The 12,034-nt window shown below is 37.8% G+C and overlaps 1 protein-coding gene across 1 annotated transcript in view; it reads left to right on the forward strand.

The window, feature by feature from the left end:
- The window catches only part of Soat1 (sterol O-acyltransferase 1), a gene marked incomplete in the record, with an annotated part of 64,316 nt that overhangs the window by 29,423 nt on the left and 22,859 nt on the right, over window positions 1–12,034 (forward strand). Inside the window, 1 exon segment of the mRNA XM_013521162.1 lies at window positions 11,446–11,597. Coding sequence (XP_013376616.1) covers window positions 11,446–11,597 — 152 coding nt within the window.

Raw genomic sequence — 12,034 nt, forward strand, 5'->3', positions numbered from 1 at the left:
ATAAAATCTAATACTAGATGTTCCTGAATGTAAACTGACTTCAAATCCAAGGCAGTTCCCCTTTTTTCCAGTGAGCTCACTTCCAAAATTAACCAAGCTGAATATGTAAATATCCAGTGATATAAATGGAATAGATTTGTTTTAGTTATAAGTTTAATTTTGTATATTTGTGCATGCACGTATGCTTTTACTTCAATTATTTAAATTTAGGAAGTTTTAAAATATTACCTAAAACCGAGTAAGATTGTTTATGTTCACTTTGATATCAGTGTCTTTGTTATTATCAGAGCTAGTTTTTCAGTTATCTTACAAGGCCAAGGGTGTTTCATTTTCCCTTTCATCTAATTTGTTTGAAATACAGCACTTTTTGAGTCCAGAAGTGATGTCACTAGAAATATTATGAGAACCTGTTTGCTTAACATTAAGAGATTGCTCTTGCCTCCATTCTGTTGGTGCACTTGTGATTTTTACATTACGATGGTGCACTTGTGATTTCTACATTACAGTTGTGATTTCTACGTTAGTGTATTGCTTTCTAGTGTATTTAGAGGGTGTATTTGTGAGTTTAGACTCCTGCTTCATAAGATATTAAATTTTATTCATTTATTTTTCCTGATTATATTAGGGTACCTGTGTGAGCATCTCAAACTACAGTGTCCAGGTCATTTCTGGAGAATGTCTTCTCTGATTACTTCTTTGTTGTTCAGTTATAAGAGACTGTTTAAAATTGTTAGGTAACCTCTTCCCATCCCCCAGTACTGGGGATTGAACCCAGGGCCTTCACACTAAGCTACATCCTCAGACCTATTTTATTTTTTATTTTGAGACAAGGTCTTCCTGAGTTGCCCAAACTTGGCTCAGACTTGCAGTTCTCTTGCCTCAGCCTCCCAGAGTGCTGGGTGGGATGGTGCTTGAAATTGAAACCTGGGCCTTGTGTATGCAAGGCAAGAACTCAAGTACCACTGAGCCACATCCCCAGCCCTTAGGCAGTTTCTTTTCTTTTCTTTTCTTTTTTTGTTTTCTTTTCTTTTCTCTTCTCTTTTCTTCCCTTCTCTTTTCTTCTCTCTTTTTCTCTCTTGCTTTTTTTTTTTTTTTTTTTTTTGAGGCAGGGTCTCACTGTAGTGCAGGCTGTCCTTGAAGTTGCTTATATAGCCCAAGCTGGCCTCGAATTTACAGCATACTCCTGCCTCAGCCTCTCAAGCGCTGGGATTACAGGTGTGTGTCATCATGCCCAGCTGGCAGTTTCTGTTTACCTGAGTGATTAATTTATAATTTTGGCTAAGAAACAAATATTTAATGTACTGATACATGAGCTATTTTTAAGAGTTTGTCTTACAGTTTTGTTATTTTTTATTTATTTTTTTTGTACCAGGAATTGAGGTCAGGGTCTAGCCCTTGCCAGGCAGGTGCTGTCCCACTGAGCTACATCCCTGATCCTAACTTTTTTTAGCATATGTGCTACTGAAGTAAGCATTCAATCATACAAATTTAATGATTAAAATAAATACTTCTCATTTTTATGGTTTACTAGTGTTTATGACCCCTCATTCTTTAATCAGGCAGGACATCTAGGTTTGTTTTTAGTTCTCTATTTCCTTTTTCCCCTGCTCTTCCCAGCAAGAAAACAAAGTTCTATTAGGCTCTATTTGTAAAGGAAAGTTTCAGGTAGGTGAAGAGTCTGTCTGTTCTATCATTGGTGTATATTTTTATAATCTAAGGTCAGGGTTTGTACCTGTGTAGGTGGGAGTTTATAGGCCCAGCTGCTATGGGTGGGTGTCTGCTAGGTACCACAATGAGAGAACCATTTATTAAAATTATGTAATCATAGTGCTTATTTGGTCAGTGATTTCATATGTGGAGGTGCCATGTGGGGATTCTTTTTTTTTCTAATGAATATTGTAAAAGCTTGCAAACAGTCTTAGGTTGGTGGAGAATTTCAGTTTTTGAGGTTTAAAAAAAAGGCTGGCTTGAATAGGACAGGAAATTGACTGCTGTTTTCAGAGGTGCTCATCTGAGTTACCATCAGAAAGTTAGTGCAATTTATGAGTTATTGTTAAAAGTGATCTTTAAAAAACCAGGTAAGTGCCAGTTGTCAGCTGTGTAGCCTAAGAAAAAATGCAGTTTGGCATTGTTCCTGATTGCTAAATACAAGTTGATGTCATAAACCCAGGTCATAGTGAGTTATGGGCAAAGCTATTTTCCTTAAGCATCAGCAAAAACTCCTGTAGGCAGTTTTAGTAGGGAAAAATATCTGATGTGAGTAAGAGGAACATTTTTCCATAAACAATCACAAATCCAGAAGGAAAGGGATTATAGAGTGGGAAACAATGGGGAATGTGAGAAAAGAGGGAAAGGGTACATGTCCAAGGCTCTAAATTAAAAACTTTATAAACAGTAGAATTTTTGAGCTGGGTGTGGTGGCACAAGTCTGTCTGTAATCCCAGCATTCTGAGAGTCAGAGGCAAGAGGACTGCCAGTTCAACCTCGCCTGGGCAACTTAGTGACTTAGTGATACCATCTCCAAAAAAAAAAATCTACTTCTCTGTTTTTTATGAATATTTTTTAATTAAGTGAGACGTACTTAGAATTTTAAAGTTATTTATGTGAAATTCAGATTTAATTGAGTGTCTTTGTATTTTTATTTGCTGTGTAGCAACCTATAAAAAATTCTCTGTGAAAATTTATGTCTGTAGATAGAGAAGCTCATATTAAGGAAGGGCTTGAAAAAGATTGTCAGTTACTAAGTAAGCTCTTAAATCTGAAAGGAAGTGGAGTGAGGAAGGTGACAGTGGGGTCAGACAAAATTGTGTAACTGTGAGTCATCACCTTTTGAAATTCCTAGAATTGTGTTGTAAGAAGACGGTACAGGATCTTAGAACATTGTAGGGAGCTTCTGATGAAGTCACAGTCAACATAAATGAATAGATAAATTAGCTTTCTGCTAATATTGTGTTAAATTCTTTATTTTGGTTACAAATAACAGAGACCTACTTTGGTTTATTTAAGTATAAGAGGAAATGTATTGAAAGATTAATACATCTTACAGTTCCTAGAAGTTGAATGCTCAAGTTCTCACAGTAAGAATTCAGCTATTTTTGGGTATCATAGGAAGAATTTAGATATTTCTGAACATATAATTCAAAGTTCAGCACCTCAGACATATGGGACAGAGAATTCATTCTTAGCCAGAAAGATATATGGTGATAGTACAGCCCTGGCTTGGTCAGTGGGCCCCTGCCCTTACCTCCGAGGATGGTCTCCAAAGAAAACTGAACATATGGAGAGGGAGAAAGGTAATGTCTTTACTATTAGTGCTTGTAGAATTTTCTAAATGTGCATAGTTTTAGAGAGGTACTTATATAAAAATTGAGGGGATTAAAAATTACTCTGTGTTTCTGCCTTTTTTGAAGGTAGATTGAGTACAGGGAGTAAATACTGAGCTACATTTCCAGCCTCACCACATTTTTTGAGACAGTCTCATTAAATTGTCCAGGATGGCCTCAAACTTTCTTCTCTTCCTCTTCTTCTTCCCCTTCCCCTTCCCCTTCCAGAAATCAAACTCAGGACCTTGTGCTTGCCAGGCAGGTGCTTGTGCTGCTGAGCTATATCCCGGCCTTGGTGTCAAACTTGTGATCCTCCTACTTCAGCATCCCAAGTGCTGGGATTACAGCTGTGCACCACCACACCCCAGCTATTGTTGGCTTTTTGATTGGCAGTTTTTAGGTTTTGCCTTTTTTTCCATAATCATACCAAAGTCATTTCAGAAGCAGTCTAGTGGATTATAATATAGTATGAACTGTGGATTCTTACAGAATTGGGTTCTGATCCCAGTTACAGGTTTTGTGACCTGGTGCATATCACCTGACTTTGTGTGGGGGTGGGTGGCTGTTTCGACTTTAATGATTAGGAGTTTCGCTCAGGGATGTGAAATTATGGGGCTTGCCCTTAGGAGGGTGACAGTGTGCACGGGGTGTGATAGGGGTACAGCGAAGGGAGAACCCTGAGGGTGCAAAGGGAAAAATGGCTGGATGAGCATCACAGAGCAGAGGAGAGGGAGAAGAGAGGTGAGGAAATTGAGTTATTTTTAAGGGAAGAAATTGAGAGAGGAAGAACTCGAAGATGGCTGATAATTTTGAGCCTGCATGACAGGAGGGATTGGAATGCTGGTAACAGAGAAGGTGGCTACAGGAGGAACAGCAAAGCAGGGCCTGGACCACTGGTTATGCATTTGAGATGCTGGGTATGAATTCCATTATGGCTTCTTTCAGGTCATCCCTGAGTCCTTGAGGTGCTGATTAACTACTGCAGGTGTCTACTGGCTCCTGTTCTCAGAGGAGGCTCATTGCTCTGTAGCAGAAAAGGCACCCCCGAGCCAGTATACTTTAGTTTCTTAGTTGCCTAGGTAATAGTTCCTATTTCAGATCCGATTGCTCCTGTCTCCAGGAAACGGCTGGTCACTGATGCATAGCTGGTCACTGTGATGCATGTTGTATAAACCAATCCCCAGTTGACAAGCCATTCTGCCTCTGTACTCCCTGCTTGCTTAACTCATATAAGCCCTGGCCCATCAGCGATCAGGGCCTGATTTTCAGTGCCTGTCGAGGTAAATAAATCTGCCTCCAAATTCGGTGTTTCTGCTTGCCATTGCGCCTTCATATCATACATCACTTGTTATTGTGAGCTTGTCAGTAGGATTTTTTTTTCTGGGTGACTCCCGTGTCCCCTGAGTTGCTACATTGTCTCTATTGAGCTATTTTACATTAGACCAAAGATCTACTGAGATCCCAGAGATTTTTTTTTTTTTTTGTCTTTTCTTTTTTGGTACCAGGAATCGAATTGAGGGCCTTGCGCTTGCCTGGCAGGCACTGTGCTGCTAAGCTACATCCCCAGCCCGATTTCAGTTATTTTAAACCAAGTATTATGTTAGTTTCTCTCCTTGTGTTCCTGGGGAGGAGGGTCATAGGTAGTATAAATCTGGACTCTAGGGCTGGGGGTATAACTTAGTGGCAGAGCACCACCTGCCTAGTGTGTGTGAGGCTCTGGGTTCACTCTCCAACACTGGAAAAAAGTCTGGACACTTACCTCATTCCATGTACAGGGTCCATTTCTGTTTCTAACAGCCTCCCCAGCCCCTGCATCCACAACTCAAGACAAGACAGTTTGCTTCTTCATACATTTCTCAGCTTGTGGGCAGTACTTTTGAATCTCCTTTTAAGGTTGGCACATCTCTTTAATGCCCTTACTTTTCTGCAGAGCTCTGATCAACATTTCCTCCTCTTCAGGCCTCAGGCCACCCACCCAGGTGTCACGTCATCAGCAGGGGCCCTGGAGACTCAATGTGGCACCTCTAAAATTTCCATGGGCTCTGGGCTTCCAGCTCACATTTATTGCTCTGGCTGCAGATTTTCTGTTCATTTCAGCCACTTGAGGATTTACCTTTCTTTTATAGTTCACTGAGTATTTCCTTGACTTTGTAGTGGGAAAGCTGTCTGCCAATTTACTAGGTATTCTGAATTGGTTTTGTTATGTGGCTAGGAACCTTCCAAGTCACTTGACTTTTGTAAGTCTAAGCCTCCCATTTTATTTGTTCTTTTTTTGGTCTTTTTGAGACAGGGTCTTGTTCTGCAGTTCAGGCTGGCCTTGAACTCGCTTTGTAGCCCCGGCTGGTCTCGAACTTGCAGTGATCCTCCTGCCTCAGCTTCCAGAGTGTAGGACTCCCATTTTAAAATAGAAATTACAGTGCTTACTTCAGACATTGTTTTAAGACTATAAATAATACAGTAAAGCTTCTAACATCTAACATATAGCAATTGTTTAATAAATAACACTGATATTAGCAGTAACAATTGATATTTAGTCCTTTCTCCTTCGTAGCTTCTAGAAAGAAATCAAGACTAGGTAGTTTTAAAGATAACTGTTTTATAAGTGCTTTGTATTAAAGACTGGATTAACCATGAATGTAGGAGTTTTGTGCCAGGCTGGTTTTACAGGCTGTTTGGAGATTACAGTCACTTGTCCATTATTTTACTGAGTGCTGGATAAATGGCTAAGAAAAAGATGTAGTTTTAAAAGTCATCAGCAGAGGTAGAACTATGTAGAATTGCAAAAAGTGCAATGAAGGAAAAGAGAACTATGCCGCAAGAGAAGAGTAGAGTAGGAAGAACTTTCAAGTGAATCGTCACGGGTGGCTTCTCAGAGGAATCAGTGTAGAATAAGACCTAACTCTGTTTCTGGTTCCGTTGCAGTGCTTGTTCTGCCCAGAAAGGTCATATTTCTGATTCCATCTTATTATGGGGTTGAAAGGTTTTCTGCAGAGCCAGCAGTGAGTCAGAGAATCAAGCCATTCATAGTAGCATGACCTTGTGGAGGTGGAGTACAATTTTCTTTAAACTTTTAATGAAGAAATTGTGATGAAGTAACTTAAATTTTTGAGAAGCTGAAAATGTTATGTTGATTGGTTTACTTTATTTCTTTCTCGCAGCCTACTTTATAATTTTTTTATGTCTCTAAGCATGTGGCAGCATGTAAGAAATATTGACTTGTTAGTCTAGAGTCAGTTTAAGAGAACTCCAGTCAAGAGACTCAATGTGATCAAAATTTCACTTTTATAAATAACTACAAAACAGAAAAAGCCAAAGCATGTGCCAGTTTTGCTATTGAAGCTAGTCGAGGGAAATACATTTCAGATGCGGCAAGACATGTGACTATATACAGTATGCCAAAAATGACTTTGTGATAAAAGATATTGATCAAAAGTAGAATCGGGTGGCAGTCATTAGCAATCACTGTTGCTTTTATGGTATCTCATTTTCAGAAAACTCCCGAAACTGCAAAAGTCCTTGTCTGGTTCCATACTTTAAAGAAATGCATATCTTCAAGTTTTGCTGATTGTATACAATAAAAGACCACTTCACTGATTTATCTTCTGAAGAATCATTTGACTGATTGATCATCTTATTTTGTTATATCTTTGTACTCTGATATACAACTTTATCATTAGCCATATTTACTACAAGTAACCAAGCACATTATATAACGTATTTACAGGAATACATATAATAATTGATTATAGAGTCATAGCAATATCATGCCATGCTAATTTTTAATGTTGAGGAATGATCACTTAAATAAGGAAATAGCTTCAAAAAAGTACACAACCAGGAGATGGAGGGAAGGAAGAAAGGAGGGGAGAGTGATATAAAAATAATTAAGATTTCTTATGTACATGTACCAGCTCTTCATGCTGAATGTAATCATTATGCACTACAAGCATATAGTAATAAAAATAAAAATGTAACAAATACACAAACATTAAAATACATTTTGAAACTTACATATTTTACTTAAAATAATTTTTTATCTCTATACCATTGAAAAGGTTATTTTATTTATCCATAAATGACATTTTCTCATTTCAAATCCAACTATTTTGTTAGAAACTTTTTTTTAAAGAAAAGTTAACTTTCTAAATTACAGGTCCAAATGTGTTTATAAATCTTGTGCTTAAAATGTCACTGGCTTCCAGTTGTCCTCAGGATAACATTAAATAAAAATTCTTGTAACAGCTTAAAATGCCAGGTGTGGTGATAAACACCTATCATAGCAGGAGGATAGTAATAAGTTCAAGGCTACCCTGAACTACATAGCAAGACCCTGTCTCAAAACAAGAAGAGCTTACAGTTCCATTGTGTTGTAGACACTACATGGTTTTTCAGTTTTGTTTCCAGTCACGTATGCCTTTACTATGTGTTCCAACCATTGGGTCTTTGCTTCATGGTTGTCATTCCTATTGAATCTTAGAGGTTATGTAATTCAGCTGTATTTAAAATAAGTTTCTGGGCTGGGAATATAGCTCAGTGGAGCAGCACCTACCAACAAGCGCAAGGTCCTGAGTTCGATTCCCAATACCCTCAAAAAAAAAAAAGTTTCTTTCAGCTCTAAAATATAGTGAGTCTCTTTTCTAGATTATATAAGCACCTCTTTCTAGCTTCTAGTTAATTCACTCCTTCTTCCTTCTCTTCCTCTGCCTTCCTTTCCATTTCTCCTTCCTTCCATTCATCCATCATGGTAAGGAGACCATGGTCCATTGACCAAATGAAATTAATATTAATAGCTATGAAGTTGCAAACAAATTAAAAAGCCTATAAGCTCAACATCCTTTTCATGTTACTTGTATTAAATATTACTTAGATTTATTGTGATCACATTTTGAAGTTCTCATTGACAGCAGCTTCCTGTGATAGAACTTGGGAAAAGGCAGAAGTAGACCACTTCTTGGATATTATTTTTCTGTATTCCCTCTTACAAAGAAGTGATAGTAATAAGCAGGCATCACCCTCCTCCTTTTACTGGGGATTGAACCCAGAGCTTCACACATGCTAGGCAAGTATACTGCCCCTGAGCTACACCCTCAGCCCTTATTAGAAATGTTACTTAGAGACAGGGTCTCACTAAGTTGCTCACGTTACCCTGAACTTTCTGCACTTCTACCTCAGCCTTCTGAGAAGGTGAAATTGATGATAAGCATGTGTCAGCAAGCAATCACTCTTTGTTGTCACTATTAGGGTCTATGAAAAGAGAAGTGTAAAGAAACTTTGTGGTGTTTACAGTAAGAGTTTTTCCTTGTATCTCAGTGGGGACAGCTTCTATCAACTGTAACTCCTCAGAAAAAGAGGAGAGAGACATTAAGAAGTGAACATTTTAGGCATCTTATTGTAATCTATATATAGGAATTGGCAGATTTAAATAAACAGTTACCTTGGATTGTTGAACTACGCACATACAAATTTTATTGCAGGAAAAAAAGATGTGAATTTATCTTATTAGAATAGGAACCTTAATAAAGCTCAGCATATGCAAACAATGTTCTGCTTGAGTCATAAGGGTAAGAAAGAAATGTGTAAGAAAACTTGAAACCTATACCTTGCGCTGGCGCTCATACTATTGAAATATACCTGTGATTTCTTCCTTTTACATCTTGTTTCTGTTCCACTATCATCTGAACTGTCCTTTTGTGGCATTTTCTGTACCCCTAGTAATTAGTATCTTTCCTCATTGTTAGACACAAGCAAAGGCTGTACATATGGCTGAATAGTAAGGCATAAGAGCTTGCCATGAGAAGGTGACTATTCAGTTTAAGTTGGGCGCATTAGGACATAATTTCAGCAGTTTTTACTGATATATGTTTGTTATGGTTTGTGTCTGCATGTCCTCCCAAAGCCTCATGCCATTATGGGGCAGGCTTCTAGAGTTTATGATTTATCCATGGTCCACTGTTGGAATTATGGATGTGAGTGCTACGTCCGTCCTGGGGTGGATAGTTTGCATACAGTGTAAGGGAGGGAAAGAGGCTGCTTGCCCCCACTCCTCCCTTTTTTGCTCTTGTTGCTTTTGCTATCTTCCACCACCATGAACTGTTGCCCTTTGCCATGTACCACCCTTCCTTGGAGCCAGCCGAGTGTGGACTGAAACCTCCACAAACAGTGAGCTAAATAAACCTTTCCTTCCTTAATTTTGGATATCAGGTATTTTGTCTCAGCAATGAGTGAAAAGTAACCAAGACAATGAATAACATTCTCATGCATTTAATTGTTAATTAGGAATAGACTTGTGCCAGAGTGTAAAGAATTCTAGCTAAAAGAAATAGCTTGAATACTTTTGCCACATCTTAAGAGTCCAGGCTGCTGCTGCTGCTGCTGCTGCTGCTGCTGCTTCTGCTGCTGCTGCTTCTTCTTCTTCCTCTTTCTTTTTTCCTGTTTCTTTCTTCTTCCCTCCCTCCTTCCCTTCCTTCCTTTCTTTCTTGAGATAGGGTCTTTTTTTATAGTCCACGCTGGCCTTAAATTGGCTTATGTATCCCAGACTGGCCACAAACACATGTGGAATACTCCTGCTTCAGTCTCCTGAGTTCTGGGATTACGGGCCTGTGCTGCCATGCCTGGTGATCAGGCTTCTATTTTAATACTAAGTCAAATGACATGTAAGCACATGTCAAAGTGTTGAGACCCTAAATGGCTTAACTTCCCTCCCTCCTTCCTCCAGTTTTCTGACCTCAACTCTTACTATATTTGTTTTAGCCACATGTCCTTTATCCTTACTCTTTTTTTGGAATTTGCCAAAGGTATTCCCTGCCTCAGGGACTTTTTACATACTTCCTTATTCTGATACTTACAGATATCTGCCAACTTGCCCTCTTTCTTTCTTCAAATGTCATCTTTGATTTTTTTCCCCCTCTGGCCTCTGTGAAAAATAATAACCCCTACCCACCACTCCCACTTTCTTTCTTTCCATGGTACCACGTGACATAGTGTGTATATCCTCTCTGCCCCATGACTTCCTCCAGGACAGGGCCTGGGTTTGTGCATTGTTGTATGTCCAGCACCTAGGATGATATCCAGAGCTGGAATGAGGGAATCCTTTTCCTTATCTTTCGATGTAGTTCTACATGGGACAACCCCTCCCTGCCCTGTTTTTTTTTTTGGTACTGGCAATTGAATGCAGGCCCTTGCGCTTGCCAGGCAGGTGCTGTGCTGCTAAGCTATATCCCCACCGCTTTCTATTAATTAGTCTAATTATAGAGGTTAAATGACAAAAGAACCTTTTTCCTTTATGGCAGTTTTGTTCGTGCTTTGGGGTACTTTCTATTAAAAGATTTGAAAATAAAAATGGGCATGTAATTGAAATGGAACAAAGAAACTAAAATATTATTAAAGCGAAAAATAATTTTATAAAAACTATTCTTTCTTCAAGGGAACATAGACCCTCTCTATAGTGTCCCCAGAATTTTCCTTTCTATTTATATTCTGTGTGGTGGCTTAAATTCCTCATACAATTTTATGAAAATGTGAATATCTGTGTGTGTGTATATATATATATATATATATATATATATATATGGATACATATACACACATATACACATATAAACATAAATGTTTTATGGTTAGATAAATACTGTAGTTAAGAAGGTAGGAATAAACAATGTAGAAATTTAAGTATAATATAGGAAGTCCTAAAATGAGTGATGGGTACTTGAGGTGAAGGGTTTGCTTTAGAAAAAAAAGACTTAAAATTATGGTAATTATATAATGGAGATACAAAATTTTTTATTTTCTAAATAGAAATATGAAGAGATATGGTCGTTATCATTTTTATTTTATGTATTGTTTGTAGGAGTTCGATAGCAGTTACTTCGGTAGCTTAATTTATCCTTGGAAAGATATAAATTATTTTAAGAGTATAAAATCACTATATTCTTTTTTTTTGGTAGCCCTTTCTGAAGCAAGTCAGCTATAGGAATTACTTTTCTACTTTTCCAGTGAATTCACTTATTTAGTGTGGGTTTCTTTTGAACCAGTTCTGTTTAAAGCCATGTCTGTAGAAGAATGTTAATAATTCACAGCATGTGCTCATTCCTTATATTTTTCTTTATTTGTTGTAAAATTCTAGCAATTGAAGCCACTTTTTTTGAAGGAAGTTGGTAGTCACTTTGATGACATTGTGACCAGTCTCATTGAAAAATCTGCCTCATTAGACAATGGTGGATGTGCTCCTACAACTTTTTCCATTCTTGAAGAAATGAAAAACAACCACAGAACGAAGTAAGTATATGTGTTATTTTTCTCTTACTGTAAACATATACTGTAGCATAGCCCAGGGTCAGAATGTAGACTGCAGTAAAAAATGCCTAAGTTCATGTCCTGTCTCCACTTTTTATTGGCTGTTTATTAGATTGGGATGGTTATTTAGTCCCTTGAAGGGTGAATTTTTTTCTTCTTAATATGTGGATTAACATGCATACCTTTAAGAATACTGGCTAATAAAATAATAGAACCAATGCTTGTTGAGTGCTTTACATGTAATAATTTACTTAAACAATGACTTTATGAGGTACTAGAATTGTGTGCATATTGCAAATTAGTAAACTGAAGCATGAAGCACTTTAATATTATCCAAGATTTCTTTTTTTTTTTTTTTTTTAATTTTAAAGAGTAAAAGAAGGATAACATCATAATGGGGTGGCTTACCAAATTACAGA

This window comes from Chinchilla lanigera, unplaced genomic scaffold (genome assembly GCF_000276665.1).
Source record: "Chinchilla lanigera isolate Chin_1 unplaced genomic scaffold, ChiLan1.0 scaffold00005, whole genome shotgun sequence".
Taxonomy (NCBI): Eukaryota; Metazoa; Chordata; class Mammalia; order Rodentia; family Chinchillidae; genus Chinchilla; species Chinchilla lanigera.